The sequence below is a fragment of the Calonectris borealis genome, chromosome 7, assembly GCF_964195595.1.
Source record: "Calonectris borealis chromosome 7, bCalBor7.hap1.2, whole genome shotgun sequence".
Lineage (NCBI taxonomy): Eukaryota > Metazoa > Chordata > Aves > Procellariiformes > Procellariidae > Calonectris > Calonectris borealis.
In genome coordinates, this window is record NC_134318.1 from 25,276,230 (window position 1) to 25,300,538 (window position 24,309).

General features: G+C 38.6%; 1 protein-coding gene across 5 annotated transcripts in view; it reads left to right on the forward strand.

The window, feature by feature from the left end:
- PCGF5 (polycomb group ring finger 5) overlaps nucleotides 1-24,309 on the forward strand; it is a 72,094-nt gene that overhangs the window by 22,697 nt on the left and 25,088 nt on the right. For 3 of the 5 annotated variants that reach the window (XR_012674300.1, XM_075154682.1, XM_075154687.1), the window contains exons 1-3: nucleotides 11,127-11,225; nucleotides 11,744-12,052; nucleotides 23,244-23,340. Coding sequence is in view for 4 of the 5 variants with exons in the window: in XM_075154682.1 (XP_075010783.1) it covers nucleotides 11,941-12,052; nucleotides 23,244-23,340 (209 nt within the window). In the remaining variant the exon portion in view is untranslated. Of the gene's footprint in view, nucleotides 1-11,126; nucleotides 11,226-11,743; nucleotides 12,053-23,243; nucleotides 23,341-24,309 lie in introns of those variants that run through there. The other 2 variants (XM_075154683.1, XM_075154686.1) reach the window with 1 other exon arrangement.

Genomic DNA, 24,309 nt, shown 5'->3' on the forward strand with positions numbered 1-24,309 from the left:
GTGTGGGGGCTGTTTGTTGCAAGTACAAGACTTTGCATTTCATTTTGTTGAACTTCGTAAGACTCCTGTAGGCCCATTTCTCAAGCCTTTTGTTGTCCCTGTGAGTGGTGGCACAACCATCCGGTGTATTAACTACTCCTCTCGTTTTGCATCATCTGAAAAATTGCTGAATATGCACTCTGTCCCATCACCAGGTCATTAATGATGATGTTAGGCAGTACTGGCCCCACTATCAACCCTTGGGGTACTCCAATAGCGACTGACCTCCAGCTGGACTTTGTGTGGCTGATCATAACCTTTTGAGACTGGCAGTTCAGCTGTTTTTCAGTCCACCTCATTGTCCATTTGTCTAGTCCAGCTCCTCTATTCAAAGCAGGGTCAACTAGACAAATTGCCAAGGATGGAGACTCCACAGCCTCACCAGGCAAACAGTTCCAGCGTTTGTCCACCCTCACAGTGGATTTTTTTTTCCTTATGTTTAAATGGGATTTCCCATGTTTCAATTTGTGTTCGCTGCCTCTTGTCCTGGCACTGGACAATATTGAGAAGTCTCTTGCTTAGTCTTATTTATTTCCCCCATCAGGTATTTATACACATTGATAAGAACCCCCCTGACCAAGGCTAAACAACCTCTGTCCTCTCAGCCTCTTCTCATTTGACAGATGCTCCAATCCCTTAATCATCTTAGTGGCTCTTCAAGCACTTCGATTGATAAAATCATAAGCAGAGGGAGAAAATTATGTGGTAGAGTAGCAGTTACCTTTCACTCTTTATTGTCAATATTTGCATCTTGTCTGATTGATGTTACTGTATTCTGTGGCTGTGAAGAAGAGACACTTATCAAAGAAGTAGGGATCTTCATCTTTTGTCTATGCTAAATAAATTACTTACAGTATTCTTGTAAGTGGTTACAAGTTTATTACTCTTTGGGCACTAAGTACCATTTAAATTGGCTCCTGTTTACATCAGTGCCAGTGGTTTGGACAATAACATCATTGAGAGGTCATGTTCATAGTGAGGATGTTTGCTCTAAAATTAATAATACCGACCTTGTTACTAAGTAAAAATTATGTTTCTAAAGATTTGGTCCTAGACTCCAGACAAACTATGAAGCTGCTTTTTCCTTCATCAAAAAAGTGACTGTATGTAATCTATCTACAGCAAAACAGTATACTTTCCATTTCTCTTCTTTATAACAATCTTTGTTACGTGGTTTTTTTAGCACCACATTAATTGTACCAAAAATTGTAGTTTTCAGGAATATTATTGAGTCTCTCTGTACTAAAATTCATTAGTTTGTCCTTATTGAATGAGGGACACTAACATGAAATAGGATTATTAGGAAGCAGTTTTAATACCTCACCTTGAGGGTTTTCAACTGTTCTTGCATTTTTTACACTATTCACTGTTTTTTTTTTTTTAAAAGGCAGGGGAGTGGAATTGCTTCACTGGTACAAATGCAGAGACCAACAGATGCAATGAAGAAATTTGTACAATAGATTTAAAATATATCGCATAAAAGTGTAAATTGGCAGTCTGTGTTTGAAGGTATCTCTTTTTGATGTATTTTGTAACAATGATTTCCCTCATGATTTTGGTAAGTTGCTGCTTAGTGGAAGACATAGCCCTGAAAGACGTATTTTAGTTCCTGACTGATGGAGGGTTATGATGGCACCAGTGTTTCTGACAAGTTTAAAAGACGCAAGGATAAAACACTAGACAGCATTCCAGATTTCTCAGCAGGAAAATGTAAATCTCCTTAATTTTATTCCTACTGAGCTGTGGCAGCTAAGGTCTTGTATTTAAATGCGATTTATTAAATAGACAGCATGGTGATGATAGGAGCAGGCTGTGTGTTATATGTATCAACAAGTTCTCATAAGCCAAATACGTTGTCAAAAATTCATATTCCCATCTATGCATTTGTGATAAAGGGAAATAGTTTTAAGAGTATTATGCTTTTATTCTTAAAAGCCTACCAAGGATATTAGATTAGGGAATGGAGCGAGATTTGCTATGTAAATTGATTGGTGAAACCTTCTAGCTTTAAGCCTCTAGAACCTAAACTTATCACAGCGCTGAAGAAAATAGTCACATCTAAAAAAACTCAGCAAAGTGTATAGAGGTTGTAGTAATGTAGAAAGGACAGATATTGTATGATATCTTTAGCATAGTTTATCATTTACTTCAGAAAAACGTTCTTGAAAGGTATTTATCAGGCAGCTCAGTTCATTACCTATTGTGAAAAATTTTGAAAGTGAAAAGGTTTTGGGTTTGTTTTTTTCTTTTTTTAAATGTGTTGATACTGTAAAAAAAAAGGCAGCTGGCAACTTCAAGATGAGATATTATATCTGAGATAAATCTCATCTCCTAGAACCTCTTAGTGTTTTGATGGTGACTATAGGATTTGGAACTCTTGCAATACAGATTAGAAATAGCAGCAAAGTATGAAACAATAGTGGAGAATGATGCATGCTTTCTGCAGATTTTATACACCTTTATAAAATATAAGGAGGTGGCTGTTACATATATACGTACACTGCTGCATGGAGTTACATACTAAGCTTGATGCAAGTGAATAGTTACCCACTTTAATGAGCTGGACTGTAGACTTGCATGGACTATGGGCATGCATAGTGAAGCATGAATGGTAGTGTTTATAGAATCAGGGCCTAAATTTGAAATATAAACATAGTTCACTTGCCATTTAAGTATAGATACCCCTGCAGCAGAATGTAGTGAATTTAGCAAGAATATGATTTTTGCTAAATGGCAGCTTTTTGAAGAGGAAATAAAGATCTATTTTTCTAAATATAAAGCAAGAATCATAATAGAATGATCCAATTTGAGCATTTGTCAGACCTCTTCAGTAAGTGCCATTAGATATTTAAGGACCAAAACAGACATTATTTTGGTTTATTCAAACAACTGCATCTCTAGAAGGGCTTTGCCTGTACTAGTGTGCTTAAGAACTGATTTGTTAGACTCAAAAGCATGTAATCTCCTGAAGCATGACCTACATTTCTTACCATCATTTTCTTCCTACAGAATTTTCTAGCAAAGTAGTTCATGATCCTGTCTAGTTGATGAGACTGGACAAGTTAGTAATGTGAGAATGAACTTCAGCAGACAGTACAGCTTTTTAAAAGCAGGATTGTGTATATTCTTTGTATTCTGGGAGAGACTCAGCCCTGCTCCATCCAGAGCCTGAAAAGAGAGTATCCAAACTGCCATAGCCTACTCGGCTAAAAGCCACGTGATCTCATTAGCACTGAGCTGAACCCAGACTTCCAAGCATTACAAAAAGGAAGCTCAAGATGCAGGGATGGTAAACATAGTCTCACAGCTTTTGGTTGATTTTGTGCTCAATCTGATTAAATGCACCTCAACCCAGAATATGCTGTTTACATGCAGGCAGAGTCTGAAGGCCATGATTTTGTAATTGCAAAAAAAATTTCAAACATTTTTTTGCATACTTGAGAATTGTTTTATACATCTTTTCTTTAGAAAACTCGGTGATGATAATGTCAGACACAGGCACCACTTATGCAAACTTTTTTGATTTACTGCAGTCATGCGACTAAACTTGGGAAACCAGCACTGTCAGCTTCCTAAGCTAATGTGACGGCAGAACTGGCATATGATGCCAAGTTATGGGCTGAGGAGTGATTGTTCACTTGAGAATAGCTTCTGGCTAGAATCCTGAGCTTGTCTCTTCCTAAAACTGGCGTATTGTTCAAATGAAGAATCAATTAAAAGTATCAGTTTTGCTTAATCTTTTTCTATTAGTATATTGGATAAAAATTATTAATATTTCAAGATAATGCTTTCAGTAAAATGTTATTTGGAGTGACTCTCATTTGTTAATGTGAACTGTTACAAACATCCAAAATACATAAAGAACTTCTATTTTTGCTTATTCTTAGGGAGAGGTGGAGATAATGTCTTTTATCTAACTCGATATGCCAAATTTAGCTGTGACTTTGGTCATATGATTGGATGGACTGGATCACATGGAACATGTTGCTGCACAGAGTTTGACTCTCTATATATGCTAAATTGCTGTCAGAAAAGATCGTATGAGGATGTGAAGCTAAGGTTGGAATATCTTGGTCTTCTCCTTATTTTCTCTTAATTTATTCAGAAAAAACATTCTCTATTTATTTTACAAGTTAAAAATGAAATTCACAAGTATCTATATTAAGTTTCCTCCAATGAAGCCTACTGTTTTAACTGGCAAACAAAGTGACCGTTCCCATGAATGAGAGTCTTCCCATGCAGTTCAAATGAAATGGAGTCCATCCAACATTGTGTGTTAAGTTAAAGGTTTTACTCTTGAGAGAGCTGGAAACAGAATTCCTGTTGAAAATCTGTTAAAGTAGGGTAGTTAACTCCCTAAGACATTGTGAATGTCATAAATTTGTCTTGTAAAAGATGAGGCAATTTGGTTGCTACTTTTCTATTTCCTTTCAAGCCTCTTTGTTTGCTGGTTCTGCCATCGTAACATGCATGAGTAGCTTTCTTGAGGATTGCTTTTGCTGAGCTTATTGGAGTTTTAAATTTGTTTTGACTTAAGATCTAGTAGCAAGCCTTGTTTTTAATTTGCAGTGCGAGTTGATTGCATAATTGTGAAGTTGTTTGACATGTGTGATACAATTTGATTTGCATTCCTGCCAGTTTTCAACTGTAAGAAACAAAATCTGTTAGTAACAATTTTAGCGGGAGTCATTGGAGGGTTCTTACAGTTTGTTTTCCATTTCCCAGAGACTGAAAGATGGCACTTTTCTAAAACTATTTGAACACTTCACATTATTGTTTAGCTGAGCTGTATATGTTGATGTAAGTGGCTTTGATATTTTCAGGGGAAAAAAGTGAAAAAATTAATATATTATATAAAATATATATTCTTATATATTATATATATTATATTTTTATATATATATAATGAAGTATAGAATGGAAGAAGCAATATAACACTGACAGAAGCAAGGATTTAAAAAGAAAAGTAATTGAATTATAGCAAATAGCCATTAGGATGTCTTGTGGAAAAGCATAGACTTCATTGAGACCTGATTAGAAAACTTGAAACCTGTAATTATACTGGTATAGAGGTACTTGGCCCCTTGAAGGATACATACGTAGAGTTGGCAAAGTATTTGCCCCATGACCAACAGATGCTGGAAATCTATGGAGGAGACATAGTCTTGCCCATGCAGACAACAGCTATATTCAGGCTGGCCTGTGCATGTTACACCACTGGAGTTTTTCTGATAATGTGGCTCTGATTGTCACTGATTGATTTCTTTCTTTCCATTATGCAGTAGCAGGGAGACTTGAAATAGCATTAATTCCCGAGTAGATTTTCTCTGGAAAAGCCACAGAATAAGCAGGTGATACTATTGTAGAGAGCAGAGTAAAAGGAAACTGAACTGGGAGAAGCATATAATCAGATAGCAATACAGGTAAAGTAGTTAAGAAGTATTAGAGATTATACAATAATAGAAATGGCAACAAAGGTGTGATTTCCATGAGTTCAGAGAAAGTCTAACAAACTATGCAGTGGAAGTGAAATAACTGGCCAGAGACCAAAAAAGTAATTCTGAAGATGCAAGGTCTTTGTGGTGCATGGAAAGCAGTTGATTTAGAACCAAGGTGGGTTGTTTCAAGTTATGCATCTTCTTTAAGCTATTATCAAAATGTGTGACCGTTACTTGCTCTAAGTACTTACACAGAATTGCTATAAATTTATATAAAACATAGGACTGTAAAAGACTACTTTGGTCATTCTTTGTGGTTCCCCACAATTGCAGGCAACTGTGAAATAATGCCTACTCCATTTCAGCCTACAGAACATACCACGAACCACAAAACGTTTTTTTCAATACCCTATAAAAAACTAAAGGCGATGTAGTACAGAACCAAAGTGCATGGAAACTACAGCGTCCCATAAGACAAAACCAGGAGAGGTTGAGGATACCACCAGTATTTTAGTTGCCTACAGTGCCATCGCACTTAAATCTACAGCTGCTTTCAGCTGAATAATTTAAATTATGCTGTGATAGATTGGTATTTTTAAATTTGCAATAACCACAGTTCTTAAATCTGTTATTCACAGGGAGGTATGTCAAACTGGTCACAAGATCTTCCCTTGGTATGTTTAATGGTCAGCTAATAATATGTTCAGAACCGGCTATTTTTTCACTTCAACCTCTGCATACAAGTGGCTAAAGTTAAATTGTCTCCTTCATCCTAGTGAAAATTTCTAGTCAATTTTATTTCACAGTTGTGATTTTTTTTTATTTTTCTCCCTCTCCCACTGCTATGACCTTGTTCTTTACTTGGTTTCTGCATTTCTCTAGCTGGGAAGAGACAGTGAGTGCTATGGCTGACCAGTATTTTAGTGTGCCACAGAAATGTTTAACAATACAGATCTGCTCATCTTTCCCTTGATGGAATCACTAATTTCATTCCTTCTCCTTTACTAGCAGCCATTTATTATAAAACCTGTAGGAACTTACTTTACGATTTCTCTTACTTTTAAAAATTTGCTTGAAATTAGTTCAACAAAGTTGGAACACTCTATGACACAATTTTACCTTACTCTTGAAATGTATCCTGAATGCATTTGTCTTGTTTACTTATTTGTCAATGGCATAATAATACAGATGTTAGCATTTTGGAACCTGCTTTGCTACTTTACTTTAGACTTCAAAAGAAGAGTAAGCATAAAGAAAGAAATGCTATATATATATCCCAGAAGTGATATTATGTGCTAATATACAGCATCTTCTGTAGAGCTCAGTAGGGATGAAGAGAAGCCCTCGCAGTAGAAACGCAAAACCTCATTGCTGATCATTTTCATGGGTAAGAGATGGGGATAAGGATAGCCTGATTCCTATCGTTTCCTATCAAATCAAAGACAGTCTTTACACTGAGCATAGTAATGTTGTTTATACAATAAACAATGTTACTACTCTTTGCCTAACAGCAAAGAAATGTGACGCGTGATCCCAAGATAATGGCAAAGACAGTGATAATGACAGTAAGAGTTAAGTTTACTTGTTGCTAGTAAATTACTCATATATATGGGAAAGTATGTGAGATGCAGCAAGGAAAATTCCGACTGGACCTAAGGAAAAAAATCCACCGTGAGGATTGCCAAGGGTTGAGACAGGTTGCCCAGAGAGACTGTAGAATTGCCATCCTTGGATATATTCAAACTTTATTTGGATAAAGCCCTGAGCAATCTGATTTAACTTTAACATTAGACCTGCTTTGAGCAGGGGCATGGACCAGATGGTGTCCAAAGATCATTAGTGTATCGTTCTATTCTAGATACAGTTCTAGTGGATAGGGAATTTAACACTGGAAATAGAAGATCCAAAAGTGGTTATATTTGATCTATTTTTCATACCTGAATAAATATGCAAGTATTTCAAGTAAGTTGCCAGCAGTTTGAGGGAGGTGATCTTCCTCTCTATTCAGCACTGATGAGATGACATCTAGAGTGCTGTGTCCAGTTCTGGGCTTCTCAGTACAAGAAGGATATGAAGCGAGTCCAGCACAGGGCCACAAAGATGATTAAGGGGCTGGAGCATCGTTCACGTGAGGAGAGGCTGAGAGTGTGGGGACTGCTCAGCTGGGGGAAGAGAAGGCTCGAGGGGATCTTATCAGCATGTATAAATACTTGATGGGAGGGAATGAAGATGAGGAAGTCAAACTGTTCTCAGTAGTGTCCACTGACAGGACAAGAGGTCATGAGCACAAATTGAAACACATGAAACCCCATCTGGTCACAAGAAAACATTTTTTTACTATGAGGGTGGTCAAAACTGGAACAGATTGCCCAGAGAGGTGGTGCAGTCCCCATCTGTGGTGATATTCAAAACCCAACTGGACACAGTCCTGGACAACCTGCTTTAGCTGACCCTGCTTGAGCAGAGGGGTTGGACTAGATGATCTCAGGAGCTCTCTTCCAACCTAAGCAATTCTGTGAAGTTTTCAAGATTTTAAAAGTCATGAAGTGGCATTTCCATGAGATGTCTAGAGACTCAGTATTCAGTGAAGGTGAATGCTGTGGCTTCCCTCTAAATATTCAGATTGCTCCACAATGTCTATTAAGAAAAGTAGGGATTTTTTTTTCATTATTTTCCCAGTCCAGATGTGTCCCAGTAATTCTTCCATCTACAAAATACAAGTAACTCTTAGGATAACTGGAGGGTAATTGGAGACTTGCCTAGAAACAGACTCCAGTGTAGCTCTATAGGGATATAAGGTTGTACTCACGTGGATCTACTTGCAGAATTAGAATTATTCATTTCAAATGTTACTGAGAACTTGGCTGTATTGACCAATGTTTATTTTCTCTCTGGAATTTACTTGAGAACTGACATCAAACATTGATATTTTTCAAAAATGTTGGAGCTGCGTTAATGAGTAGAATTAATTAAATGCTTGGGTTCACAAGTTCTTATGTGTCCTGGCTGTTCCTTTAAAAAGATACATTTTATTTGTATTACATGTAAATAATTACTCTGTTTCACATTAGGATGATCCAGTAGTTCAGGGATTTTAACAAACTACTCTACTTTGATAATACTTAGAAAGCAGTCTTTATTTTCTTTGTGTTAGACAAGATCATATATGTAAAAAAGACTTAGTTTAAAAAAAAAAATAAGTATTGTGTTAAGGACACTCTAAGAACTGCTGAGTACATGTCAGTCGATAGGAAAGTCAGAAGTTTAAGAAACACGGAAAAATGAGAGCGGCTGCATTTTCATCACTGAGTTGAGGGCTATAGTCACCCTCTCTGTAATACCACATTTGCTGTCACTAATACATGATATATATTTACTCTGACTAGCTCAGTTCATTTTGTCAATTCTGTTTCTCTCATAATATGAAAATGACCGCCTTGTTTGATTCAAACGCTATTCCTCTGTTACTTTTTAACTGCTATAAGTAGATCAAAATGCTCACATCACTTATATGGCACTATATTTTTAAATAAACCTGTTGTTGTATGCAATGCTAGGGGTTAACTACCTTTGAAATTATAATTAATTCATAAGCATTTATTAACATAATTTGTTTCCACATGATATAAAGTAGGAGTAAGTATTTAAGGATCTTTGTTATACTACTTTCCTCTGATAATGAAATGAGAGCTGCTTCTGCATTGCTGCTTGTTTGTTCTTTATGTTGTGGTCTTGAAAGGTGCTGAATGCCTCAACTTTCATCATGTTCAGTGAGAGTTAAGGGCACTCAGCATCTCATAAATACAGCTTGGTACCAGCGGGACTGAGCTCCTACGTTGTGGAGAGATGAGGCAAGAATTTGTCATGTACACTGTCACTTACCTGGCATGGGACTGGTAATCCTTAAAAAAAGGCCTTCATTATGGCTTGTGAGAATCTATACCAGTTGTGTATATTTGCAAGTACCACAACTGCTGTGCAATTATTACTGTATGGGCTACACAGTATAACAAATGATGTAACTGTGTTTTTAATGTGCTTGAATAGAACATTGTGTATCCATTATTGTGTAAACATGAGTCTAGCTGATAAATTTGTTTAGAATTTTTTTTTTTCTCCAATAGAGACACTTGATAAACTATCCTTTGAAATCTCACTTAGAATCCAGTTTATTTTTAAAACAAATCTTACCAGATGCAGTCATTTTGAAACAGCCAGGAGAGCATCAGCAGTTGCTTGTTTTAAATGCATGTATATAAGTTTAATAACGCTGTATCATGCTTAGTCTACATTCAAGAAGGGCCACTCATGCTCATTCTGAAAAATGTCAACTTCCGCTAAACTGACAGAATGTGACTCCTAATTAAAATAGCCCCATGAGATATATATAGTCTGTTGTCTACTTTCTCTGTTAGAGTTTAGCATTCTCTAACCTTTGACTCAGCAGTGTGTGCTTTATGGTATAATAATGCAAACAATGGTTGACAATAGAAGGCCAAAGCCATCAAAACACAACTTTTTGTTAAACTATACCACGTGCTGCTTTGAAAGATTTTTAGCTTTATAAACTTTTGTTCATGTTGTGGAGAAATAATCTCGTACAAGATGAACATTTTATCAGGAAAAATTGTGCACGTTCTGTTGAATTACTCTGTCAGGTTTATCATGCATTCACCACTGCACTGTAACTTCAGTTGTAACGGTTTTAAATGCACCTGACTCAGCCTGGCAATTGAATTGATGTAAATGGAGATCTACTGCAGGAATGGATCTACAGAAGTAGGAAAGGATGGCAGGAGCAGGCCTAAGTTATTAAAGCCTTCTGCTGTTGCAAGCACATACCCAAGGATGAAAGGGAGACTGCACTGGAGGGCCAATGCCAAATGAGTATTTATTTCAAATGCAGAATGGAAAAGCAAAGACCTAGCACAGTCACAGGTAATGTGATGGTATTGCAGCTAATACAGGAAATGCCTTCTTATATTTTTGTTATTATTGTTAAAAGGAGTGTAGAAGAAATTTTCTAGGAATAGTGCAACTGAAAGACACCATTAAGGCAGCTTTAGTTTTATGGATAATTTCCTGGTAATATAGTGCATTTCGGGGGGGGGGGAGGAAGCAGATGTATTGAACCACAGAGGCAGCTTTCACTCCTGCTTGATCGTTCTCTGGCTAGTTGGTCCCGGTTAGAGGGAAGCACGTGTGTAACGTGTAACTGTTTACAGGATTTGGGCCTAACTTAGTCCAGTGGTTTAGCGTTTCTTCTTGAGGGATGGAGAAATGGGTTAAGTTTCACCTTCCACGGGCAGAAGCTGAAGTTGTTTTTAAGAAACGGCGTAAGGGCCGAAGCGACGTGCCGCGGGGAGCAGCGGGCTGGGGCGCGGGCTGCGCTGCCGCCGCTCCTGCGCTTACCTGCGGCCGGCAGCGCCCCCGCTCCGCTCCCGCCTGCCCTCCGCCTCACCTCCACGGCCACCCGCCCCCGGTCCCCTCCGCCCGCCCGGTGCCCGGGCGGCGCGGCCGCCCAAGGGCCCCCGGCGGCTCCCGCCCCGGAGCGGCGCTGCGGGCCGCGGCGCAGCAAGACTCGGCCGGGGAGCAGCGCCTGCGCGCCCGTCCCGCCCGCCCTGGGACCGGCCGCGGCAGCCTGGCGGGGAGGGAAGGGGGGAGGGCTCGAAGGGGTGGGAGGCGCACGCCGTTTCCCTTTCTCTTTCGCTGGGCGGCCGCCCGCCCGAGGCCGCTGGGCTGCGCCAGGTACGGCGGGGGGCCGAGGCGGGGGCGGGAGGCGCCGCAGGTGCGCGGGGCGGAGGGACAAGAGCCGGGCAGCGGGGGGAGAGCCCGGCCGCCGCCGAGCTGCCCCGCCCGCCGCCCTCGCCTGCCGGCCGGCTCCCGCCGGCAGGGACGGTGGGGGGGGCTCCTCCCCGCGGGGGCCCTCCGAGGCCTGCGGACCGCGGCGCGCCTCGCCGCGGCGGGGGCGTGCCGGGCGGGCAGCGGGGCGCCCGCGGACCCCGCGGGGGCTGGCCGGCGGCCCCTGCACCTGTCACCATGCCCCGCGGCGCCGGGGGACTTGTCCCGCTGGCGGCCGGAGCCTGGCGGGGGCAGGGGCGCTGCCTCGGAGCTCGGCTGCCGAGCGCCGGGCACACAGCTGCTGCTGCGTGAATAGTGACCCGCGTGCCCCTGCCAAGTTCATGGCGACACTTGTCCTCTGGGGCGTCGTCCCCGGTGTTGTGCTGCTAGGCTTCCACACCTCTCTCTTTCCACGTGTGTTACAGGTAGGAAGATGACTCGCCTGGCACAGGAGCAGGAATTACGAGCCACGTCCCTGTGAGACCTCCAGAATTAAGAGCAAATGCCCGGAGAAGTCCAGCTGCACGGAGCAGCGCCACAGCTCTTGTGAACCACGGGCATTGACGCCTCTCAGACTTGCTCCTCTGGCCCGAGCACTCTGCCAGCATTTCCTGCCCCACGAATGGCTACTCAGAGGAAGCACTTGGTGAAAGATTTCAATCCTCATATCACCTGCTATATCTGTAAAGGCTATCTCATCAAGCCAACTACAGTAACTGAGTGCCTCCATACCTGTAAGTAGCGCTTTGCAAAATATCCCTCCTTCATTAGTGATACTTCCTTGAAGTGTTACCTGTTCAATATGATCTCTGTGCTGCTTTTTGTTTACTTCTGAAGCGTTGCATGAAATGCTATGCAGTTTTTGGTGGGGTTTCCTAGACATTGGTCTGCCATTTGGGTCATCTTGAGGGCATGTCAACTCTGCTTAACACCTTGCAGAGTAAAGATACCCCTTTTCTTTCCCCCAAGCTAGTGGTGATTGTGCTGGCTGTAGCACCAAACGTCTATCACTGTGGCCTGGCTGATGTCAAGTAAGATCATTAGGTCGGGTGTGGTATTTTGATAATATAACTATGCTTTTGAAATTTAAGCCAAAGTATCTGTTGGCAGTGTGCATGATGGATACACCAGTTTGGTCAGTACTGGCTCACATCTCTCTGTCGTGTGTTCCATGGCACAATGCAAAGAAATACTTGAAAGTTGGCAAAATATTTATTTAGGGAGTATATCTCTTTGAATGAAACTGACTCAGGAAAAATTATTCAGGTTGTCTTTTGCTCCTAATACTTCTAAAACATTGGTGTGTATGAATTATATTAAATGTATGAATGGTCCTATCAAACTCGGTCATCTTAGTTCCACAAGTTAAATTACTTGCACACTTGACTTTTTTACATTTATTCCTGAATAGAAGATAGTTTGCTTGGAACTTCTTGAGAATTTTGCATCTTTCCAAATAAAACTTGAATTCTTCTAACGGAAGAGTAAGGGGAACTATATGTTTTCTGGTAGATTTCCCATTTTTAAACCTTTAATAAATGTCCGTTAAAAGCCTTGTCTTGGCATTTCCTGTCATTTCTGCACAGTGTTGTTCTTGCAGTTGTTACTGTCTTCACTGTTAACTTTTACATTATGGTGTTATGTCCCTAGTATATCAAGCATGTAGAGAATTAAAACATATCATTCCTGTATTTTGTTCACAGCACAAAGGTAATATTGTTTACCGTTATAATAATATTATTTTTAGTTTAGTTTTTGAGAAAAAATAATATTGAACTGACTTTTTCCATGTCTAATATCAGCTGAGGATTATAATGTATTTTGTGGTATTATTCTTCTGTTTTGGGTTACTCGGTAAAGGAATTTTAAGTTCAGGAGAAGTCAAGCAAAGTGTCCTTATAAGAACTTGAAATAAAACAGGGGAGAGAGAGGTATATTAGCTATTATTAAATTATCCTTCCCTTTAAAGAAAAAATTCCAGCATTAGTTAATTTTTTTCATGGTTGAAGCTTAATGAACAGTAGTAACTTTTAAAAGGTTGGGGTGAGGGGAAAAAAATTGCATCAGAAATCAGCTCAGACTTACAAAAAAAATTGTTTTTATTATGATATCTTTCTGTTTAGATAATTTATTTGTTTATTTACTTTTGCTCCCATTACAAAACAATAATGGCAGGAGGAGTGTTTTTTTCTCAGCAGCATCTGTTTCTTTTGTTCACTTGTAGATTGTGAGCGCTTCACTGAGACAGCTCTGTTACTGCCTAGTCCCCAGATTAGCGCACGTGAATTCCACTGAGCTTCCATATAGGCACACAGGTCTCCTCTCAGAAAAGCTGCCACATGTTTGGGTCATTAAGTAGAACTACAGGAAAGAAGGTGGTGTTTCTTTAAAGCAAAGTTTAGTTGCCAAAATACGAAGCTTACAATGATGGAAAGGAAAACAAAAAACTTCAAGTGGTGATATGGAAGCCTTATGTCTCTAGAGGAAAAGGTGATCTGTATGTGGCAGAATTCAGGAAGATACTCTGAGAAATTATTTTACCCTTTGGCTTTTAGAAAATATTTAAACGTGGTTTTTTTTTTAAGTGCGGGTATGGTTCTTCAGTCATATGCAAATAGTTACCACAAAATACAATGATTTTAACTGTCTTTTTGTATTTGTCTCGTACTACGAATTGCCATAATTCAAAACAGTATTGCACAAATGATCAAAATCTGCAGATATTAACGGTTTAAGAAGTAGCATGAATTCATTAGATACTGGGAGTACAATGTATTACTCGGACAAGGTGAAAAGCATGTATTGACATAGATGTTCTCCAGTGATCATAGAGGAACTAATGTGATCAATAGTAACCAAATCAGTTAGCGGTTAATTCACATCATCTGTGTTTGCTGAAAAATGTTAAGTAGTAAAGTTCTGCTCTGAGAAATGTGTGCATTTTTAATAAGAGATGTTTCTGATAGGGTTTTTGGAAATGTTGGATAGATGACTGCACCGTTTAGTGGGAAGAATAAGTGCAAATTGGGCATCAGCAGTCCAAACTTTCCTATTTCTGTTGGGAAGGAAATGCTTATAATACTGCAAAATAATTAATTATTCTGCAAATTCAATACTTAGTTTCTTTTTTGCTACTTGCAACAGAATGGTTTTCTCTTATGGACTGAGACCTTTTTTTCTAGTCTGTTACACAGTTGTCAAGGATGTTTAAGAACTACTGGTTGAAGTAGGCTAGATGTGAGATAAAGGGTATGGGTATGTCCCATTATCTGTCTCCTGAGTCATTCCGTTGTTTAGTACAGTGTGCGCTTACAAAACTTGGAAAATAAACTTTCCTCGGGAACATTCTTTAGTGTCCTAAAAAATACCAGACCATTTGCACAATCGTAGAAATGTTGGTTGGAAGGGACATCTGGAGGTTGTCTAGGCCAACTTCGTGCATGAGGCAGGTTAGTTGCCAACACTATACCAGATGAAGCCATGGCTCTGTATAATTGAGTTGTGAATTTCCAAGCGTGGAGTCTCCACAGCCTCTCTCAATAACCATTTCCAGTGTTACGCTATTTACCTAGTGAAGAAGTTTTTCTGAATGTCCTATCAAACAACTTGTGACCATTACTCCTTGTGATACTATTTGTCACTACCAAGAAGAGTTGGGCTCTGTCACTCCTGTAACTGCTACTCAAATGGTATAGGCTGTTAGATCACTTGTTAGCCTCAACCATGACTTCCTTTTGGTAAATCGGTATTGCCTATTCTGATTATGTTTTTGTCCCTCACATAGTTGGGAATTGATTCCAAGGGACGTGGCATGATCTGCCATCTTTCCAGGGAGCTAGGGGAGACTGTTTAGCTGTAGTTACCTGCGTCATCCTTCCCATCTTTCTTAAAGGTGGGCATAACACGCTACCCTTTTCCAGTCATCAGGCACCTCCCATAATCACCATGATTATGGTGATGAGCTTTCAGCTTGGTGAATCCTATAGATTTGAATACATCCAGCTTTTCTCAGTAGGCCCTAACCTGCTGCTCCCTGGCTGCTGGTCATCCCTCTCCTTCCCAAATCGTGCTGGTATGCGTGGAGATCTGGGATCAGGCTCTGCCTGTGAAGACCAAGGGAAAAAAAATATTGAAGACTTCAAGCCTTTCTATATAATCTATTCCTAAGTTGTTTCCCTCATTCGTTAACAGACCCACATTTTATCTCGGTTTCCTTCAGCTACTAGCCTACTTGCAGAATCCCCTTATGTCCCTCATCAGTTTTAGCTATGGCTGGGCTTTGGCCTTCCTAATTTTGTCCCTAAGTGCCAGAGCAATGATTTTATATCCTTTTGTTTCCCATCCTTGTTTCCACTTCTAATATGCTCTATTTTTGCATATTAATTAGTAAGCTTGTGCACCAAGCAATTCTTGTGCACTAAGCAGTCGTTCTGACAAAATTCCCTGTACAATGGGCTGGTTAGCTCTTGAGGTCTAAATAAATTTGCTTTAAAAAAAACTAGCCAGCTCTTCTAAGTACCTTTCTTTCTAATGATAGCCTCCTTGGGAAATCTGGCTAGCAGTTGCTTAAACAAGCTGAAGTCCCATCTCCTGAAGTTCAGAATCCTAACTCTGCTGTTTAACTTTGTATCCTTCCTCGAGATGCTGAACTCAGTCATCCTGGGGTCACTGCAAGGCAAGCTGCCATCTGCAGCTGTATTCATCACCAGTTTTTCCCTGTTTATGAACAGCAGATCAAGTGGTGCATTACTCCTAGTTGGTGTCTGTAGTATTTGCCTTAAGAAATTGTCAACCCATGCAGTCTAGGAAATTTCAGAAATGTCCTTCCATGCAGGAAGATGACCAGAGATGTAATTTTCAATATCAGACCAATAATCTTGCAACCAGAGTGTTTTTCAGATTTTGCTAAAAACTTATACTCTCAGCAGGAGATCCCAAAAGAACTTTACTGCAGCAAAATATCCCACCCTTAGACAAGCAAGCTGAGCTGCTTTCATACTCCTTCTTCTGCAGAAGCTTCAGTCAACGGCATGTAGCAGGTCTTAAAGGTTAGCAGATCTGTCTTATTTTGAAATAGAAGACTTCAACTCAAAAAGACTTTCTTGATCACCACGTACTGAAGTTATCTCTCGCTTTTAACAAAAGGGAATCCAGTCTGACTGTGTCTGGTAATTGTAATTAACAGTGGAGTAGTCTCACCTGTATAGTTTCTGAGAAGGTGGTTAAGTGTATTAAAGTTTTCTGTCCTGTTTTTATGCAGACACATTTTCCCTAAAAATGCTTTTAAAGCAGGTTTAAGGTAGCTAGTGAAATACTTCATTAAACATACCAAATGACTTGTTACATCTCTATGCCATTACTGAGATGGGTTTGATGTTCCACTAGCTGTGAGTATCCTGTGCCTCTCCTTTGCTGACTGGATCAAAGAGTGATTAACTTTGAGAGAGGAGATCCTTGGAAGAATTCAAAGAATGAGTTCTGACAAAGAATTTGTCCCACAATTAACTAATTAAGCTTTCTCTTATAGAATATTTTGTTTAAAAAATGCAATATGAAGCTTTATTTAGGTACCTTGTTAATCAGCATTTAAAAAAAAAACCTGGGAAGAGTCTTCTCATTGAACAATATGTGTGTAGATATGCATAAGATAGGTACTTTTTTTGTTTGCATAAGATGATATACAGCACAGTCCTGACACTTGTATCTGTATTTTTCAGCTGATTACAAAGATCTGAAAGAACGTGTGAACCAGATATCTCAGTATTGGAAAATGTAGCATTGTGTAGTATGTTATGGTTGCCAGCCAATTAGCATATGTCACACAAGTACTTTTATCAGCTGTAGTAAATCATCTTATGTGAGTTTAACTTTTATTGTGGCTCATCTGAAGTGTCATAGTACAACCATGAAATTCAGGTCCTTATTTCACTGGCATGTGTAGCACATACCTCAAAATTCTGCAAACTGTGTACATTTTGGTTAAGCTGTTTTCTTTTGTCAGTTTGCTGCCACACGGTGACCTACAGTAAAGCAAGTGAAACCATATCATTTTATTAATCTGTACTGGAAGCATTAAAAGTTTTTGATTTGGTGTTTTTTTTGGTTTTGTTTGGGTTTTTTCCCCTAAGTGCTGAATTAAATATATCTGTAATTTAATCCTGTTTAAAGATTCCCTTTTCCCCCTACCCTTTTCACCCAATACTTAGACTTCACCCCGTTCTCTGAAACTTCAAAGTGATGGGCTTTGAAAAATGTCCAGTGTTTTATATTGAGAATAACAGAGGATGATTATACCTATCATATCTGAAAATACTGGTTGATGATCCTATTCCTACTAGGAGTATCATGTATCAGTTCATTATTCTTAAGTGCTGGAATTTATGTGTATTTTTTACTTTTACATTGTCATCGGTAAATCACATTTAGTTTTGACAGGCAAATCCTCATAGCACTATAGCTTTACATGAGAAAAAGCAAAAGTTGTTTTAGATTACTACAGTATTGATTTACAATTTCAGGAGGTTTTTCATGGTATAAGATGACCTTGTGATTTGAGCTGGCTGCACAAAGACTTGATCCAGACCTGTATGTTTGTTGAGGTAGGGAATACATCCATATAGGACTGGCTTAAGATTCTTGGTTCTTTATGACGTTTTGTCTGTATATATTCTACTCAGAGACCTCTCTTACACTGGAGATTAAGCTCTTCATTAATCATTAGTCCCTTTCTTGGACCAAGCATGTCTTCCAAGGGTGCCATCTTCTCTCAAAAAAAGGTATAAAGAGAGCATATAAATGTATTCAGACTAAGGAATTCAGTTCCTTTCCATAGATTGGTTTATATTATAAATATTTCTTCAAGTTACATTATTGTGGATTTTAGCAGACTTTGTGTTTCGCAGTGTTTAGTATTTGGGAGGTTTTGGGGAGTCAATCATCTGACTTTAAATAAGTGTGTTAGTTATCTATCCTGTGACATAGAGTTCTTCTGAACAGTAATAATTTCAAATTTCTTCTAGCTGTAAATGAAAGCCATAACTCAGATAGGTCCTATTTGTCTTTAGTTTGGAAAACAAACAAAAAGATTAGCAAAGCCAAGTTTAAAATATCTTTACGAGACAAATCAATGAGTCCTTTTCAAAGCAGTCAGATCAGTGTCATCTCATCACAGATTTCGAGAACTTCTCTGATGTGAATGGAGCAGAGATCCCAAGAGCAAGTGAAGGGAATTAAATTCTCTTCAAAGAATTTCAGACATAGCTTTCTTAAAACATAGGGAAATGCTTTCTGAAGGAGGCTAGTACTAATTGCTTACATTAAAAAAGAAACCACTCTGGTATTGATACGAAGCCACTGGTAATCCTTTTGAAGAATTTGTGCTAATCCTCTTAGAGTCTCCATTGCTAAAAATTTCCCAAATAAGAGAAGGTTAGGGGTTAGGCTTATCAGTTCCAAAATTAATCTTGACAAGTACCAATTACATTTATACCATTTTTTCCAATTTTTTTTATTCTTTATCAATCATTTAAAATTGGTGTCACATTAGAAAGACTGACTCCATAGAGATGCTGCTGTTTCTACTGGACAGGAGGCTTAAAAAAAAAAAAAAAATTAAAGACCAATCCCTTCCTTTATTATAGGAGTTAGCAGAAGAGGAACTCCATCTCACTTGCAGTTCTCCATGGAAAAGGAGTTATCCCTAAGCTCAGTGTCCCTGAAGTCAAGTCACAAAAGCTAGAGTAAACCAAACCCTTATGTTACTTACCTCATCAACTTTCAGCTGAATTTCCATATGACCATTATACACAACTGTGTTAGACTTCACAATTTCATCATCATACTAGCTTCTCAGACTTTTTTTTCCTCACACTCTTTAAATTGAGGTTCTCCAAGCAATGGACTTTCTGAGATAGCAGATGATTCTTAATGTTGCAGTTCTCATCAGTATTGTCATCCCCCACCACTAACCTGTACACTTTCTGCTGAGAGAAGTAGTGTATCATCATCTCCACCTTCAGCACAATACGGGTACCAGGATTATGAGATACCAGGTGCTGCAGTTGAAGAGCTCAACTGACAGTAGCATATTTCACAGATTCCTTGAGAAGTTTGGGCAGAATATGGTTATTTTCATTCTCATTGAAGTCATCCAAGAAGTGCTTATTCTAGGACTCTTGTTTCAGACTTTTACTGTATCTGACATCAGATTTAATAGGTTAATCCTATTTAGTCCTTTGCTTTACTTCACACAGACCTAGTATCTCTGCATTTAATTGCTTTGATGCTCTCTACTTCAATAATATAGAAGAATCATGCCCCAAAAATGTCCTGTTTTGTTTTGTTTTTATAATTAGGAAGAAGACATCTCCTCCGTTAATGAACGGGGAAGATACGATTTTCAACAATGTTAACTACTTCCATTCATGGCGATATTTCTTTTTCTAGACTACCTTCTCTCTGAAAATCTCTGGGTTGCTTAAATACATAAATTTAAATGTAGTTTAGCCACTATGTCTCCAAACGGTCTTCTGTTTGAAATATTTTTATTTTTTTACAGTGATTACAATACATATTACTATCAATTAAAGATGGTTTTGTGCCACATTGTCTTCTGTTTTGCTTTTCCTGTCATGTGTTTAGAGTAGGACATTTTTATGATTGGCTCATTTTTCACTTCTCTAGACGAGCAAGATAAATGAATGACATGATACTAGGATGGCCTATTTCAGAAAGAAAAGCTTACTTCGTCCTAGCTTTCTCATGAACACTGTATCAGAATTTCATGTTAATTAGTGTTATTGGCTGTTGGTTTTTTTCAATTCAAATGACATGGCGTGCGTGTGATTTAGCTGGAGCCATTTTTTTGGACAATCTTCAGGACTACTGGTAGTATCAAAAAAGTGAAGGTACAGTAATTGGAGTTTGAAGATAAGCATGAACATTTTTGGAGAATATTACATCATGTTGTTTGGCCAGCGAATCAAATTCTGTCTGTGCACTTGAATGGTGTTGGTGGCTGCTTGCAAGTAATTCAGGTCTGGACACCTGTAGGGTTTCTATTTGTTCCTTAGTACATGTTTTTACAGAGCATTATGTCTTATGGCAATGCCTGTTCAAAAAGTATAACTTTGGGAAAGCGATGCTGCTTCTTCATCTGTGACTCTGAGACCCACTTGTGACACTTCCTGACCTCAGGGGACCAAGCATGCACCCTGTTATCTAGCTACAAGTGAGAGGGCTTTTGTTTGTTACATGTTACTATACAACACCCCTTCCTCTCCAGGCTGTGTGCCTGTGTACACTCTGTTACCTTTGAAGGTGCTGGTAGTTGTGGTTAGAATCAGGATATTCGTTTAAAGGGAGCACTGCAGAGCAGATTCATGACATCTTTTGGTGAGCAATGTCATGCTCTTACCTATTTACTCTAAAATCTTACAAAACTTAAACCGTTTTAAGGTAAAGTGCAAAAAAACAATTAATCATGATATCTAAAGCAAACAATGCAGTGAAAAACATCTATAATAGATATAGGTGAAGAAGTGATAAAAAATCTCACATCTATTTAATCTTGGCATAGCTAGTTGAAATCAGAAAGCTCTAACCCTTATCCAGCTAGAGCATTAATTTAAGAAAAGAGAATGGTGATTGATGTTCTTGGAGAGGTGATTTTTGTATATATTTTACTGTCTGTGCCTCTTCCCTATTATATCATTGTGTGTATGTGGCTGGGTTTTGTTTAGTGAAGGAACTGAACTATGCCTTCAGTTTCTCCCTGTTCTTTGTGTTTCGGGTGGGTGACAGAAGGAAAGATAGATCAGATAGTTACGGGAGCTGGGATGGCTGAGGAGCTAAAGAATTCCACCTTGTGATGTTTGCCCTGGGTTGAATGTGTGCAGACACTACATCTTGAGAACAACTTTGAGCTGAGAATCTTCATATCTTTTCAATTTCAAGGATAACTTCTGTTATTTTCAATTCTAGAGGAGATTCTCAGTCATATTAATGAGGAGAGATTATAGAAATCTTAACTACATGTTTTTTAAAAGTTATTCAGAGTTGTGCTTTAATTTAAGCAGGTTCTTAAATGCTCTGTTGGGCTGGCATGAGGGCTTCTATGTGGGTGATGAAATTCTTTGTATTCTGTAAGTGTAGTAACAAAATGTTTAGTTTTAAGAATATTAGTTATAAAAAGTATATAGAAAAGTGCAGAAATGTTGTGGGTACAGAACATCACATTTGCCGCTCTGTACTAGACTTCTTACCCTGTGGAAGTGCTAGGGAATGCATGTGCAAAAATCAATTAAGTCTAGTAATTTAACAAATTATAAAAGATCTGTGATACAAGAACTGTTCTGTGATTACAGATTCTTGTATCTGTATGCCAGCGCTAAATACCTCACAACTTGAGGTGAAGAAAAAATTAACTCGTATCCTGAGGGCTGAACGGTGCTCTCATAGCATCAGTGTTCTCGGCTGTTTTGGAGTCCCCACATGCAGAGGACAGCACTGCGCCCCGCTTACTGGGCTTGTTTGGCAGGACTCGTGGGCTTCCTGAGCTCATTTTACCAGATCATCGGAAATCTGCCCTGCATCCAACACTGCTAGAGCCATTTAGCTTGGGGAGAGCGCCAAGAGCCAGCCAGAGAGCTCTGAAGTCTGTCCCTCAGACTTGAAGGGGAAAGTGTATTGTAATTTCAACCAAAGCTATGAAGTTAATGTCCTTAAGTTAGTGTTTTAAAGCAGCTGGAAAAAACACCTGCACGGAGGTTTAATGTGTGTGCATTATCAGTGTCAGCTGATTTGTAGTAACTCTTGGTGAGCATACTAAGGCGAAGATAAATGCAGGCTTCGCTTGTTAGGTGACATTTGTTAAAGGAATTTCAAGATTCCTTAAAGATTGTCATATAATTAGGATTTACCAGCTTGTTTTAGAGGTACTCTTAGTTGTTTAGGTAATTGATGAAAGAAATTACAGTGTTTCAGCAGAAAGCATATTGCAATTGCAGCAGTCCATTTATTTTTTCAGTCCATTTGCTGATGAATTTGCAGTTCTCATTTCAGTTTAGGTGAAGTAATAATAAACAGAGGATAGAGTTTATCTCCATTCAGAATGTTGTAAGGCAATAATAATAGCATGCATATTTGTTCTCATCAGCTTGGCTTCCATTTTCTTATTAATGGCAGTAAAATCTACAGTCTGCAATTAATCATTTGGAAGGAACAGTAGTGTAGCACCTTGTTTAGTTTAATTTCAGTTTATTGGATTTTAAATTCACGTTGTTGTTGTTTTGGGTTTGTTTATACTTGCCATGGTCATGATCCTGATTTTTCAGTATAAGATTCAAGTATTAAATGTTTACTGTATGTTCTGTCATTGCTTTTGAAGGCGCTATGTCAAAAGGGAAACATAGCCACTTTGAACCTGTGTACAGTTTCTGTGAACTTTTCTCCCACAAGAAGTATTTACAACAGTATTTTCAGATGCCAGCAATACTGTTGGAAAGAAAATAATGTGCATAAGTAATTTTCAAATCATCTGAAGTGATGATTGACTCTGCTGGGCTAGAGCTCCCCAGCATGCACTTTCTCAGAACCTGTTCTTTATGTGTGCTACATGATATGGGTTTTGCATTTTATGATGCTGGGAGAATTGTAAGTAGTAAAAATACTGCATACTTTAGAGCAGCAGTTGTCTAACCTGTTCTGCTGAACTCAGTGCTGCTGAACTCAGTGTCTTGGCAGAGCAGAACTAGCTATGGCTTTGAGGAACAAGAAGTGGATAAGGTACATTGTCATTATTTGCTTAAAATCATACTCTTTTATATTTGATGCATGAAGTCGTTAGCTGGTATCATTAGGTCATGTTCAAGCAATATTATTTAGATCTTAGTCTAAGGTTTTTTTAATTTTTTTTTTGTCCCTCAGTTTGTAAGACCTGTATTGTTCAACACTTTGAAGACAGCAATGACTGTCCCAGGTGTGGCAACCAAGTGCATGAGACCAATCCACTAGAAATGTTAAGGTAAGATGACATTGCACAATGTTTGCTGAAATGGAACAACAAAAAATAAAAAAAAAATCTTAATATCTTTATCCTGAAAAGAAATTAAATTTTTTGCTTATTTGTAAAAATATATATATCAACTGTTCTTGACCATAGATTCTGTCAATTTTTCATCTCCCAATAAATTGTAAATTGAGTTTTCAAATATAATAAAAGGAGGAAAGATAAGGGAAAGACACAGAAAGGCTGGGTATATTATACAGATTAAAATAAATATTCTAATACCTCTATTAAACAAATAAATTAACCAGATACCTTTTATTCTTTACATGAAATTAAAGTCTAGAGTTTCATTTTTCCAAATGATTTAGGGCATTCCAAACTGCATGCAACTTTTTTTCTTCTTAGAGCAATGTAGAAAATGAATCATGCAAATAACTGAATGTTTACCAATCTGAATTGAAATCTGCTGTCAGATTAATGAAAAGACACTCATGAAAGAAAGTTTTGACACTGAAAGTGCCCTTTCTTGAGAGTTTGCATTTTTCATATCACAGTAACACATCTTCGTTTGAACAATTATTTTTCTTGAAATTCTAGGTTCTCTTTTAGTGAAGTTAAGTTGAAACAAAGGTGATAGCTATCCTACAAGTATAGTACAGAGAAATCAAGAAATGTCATCAGAAGTGGAAGAACTTCATGTTTTCCTAAAATGAGGAAGCCACTCCCTGCCCTCACTCCCAACACTCCCTCCACCCCCAATATTATTAGTTTGTAATACTGCTATGAACTGAGGAAGAAATATTCTTACATCAATGTTAAAATAAATATTTACATCTGGAATTTACGAGGGTTGGTATTATTATTTCCTAATGCCATTGTGTTTGCTGTGATTTGACATATTCTGCTTTGATTTTTGACTGATGTGTCTGTGCAGAGCAATTCCCGTGCTTCAGTTATATACCAAGAGGATAGGTGAGAGAGATT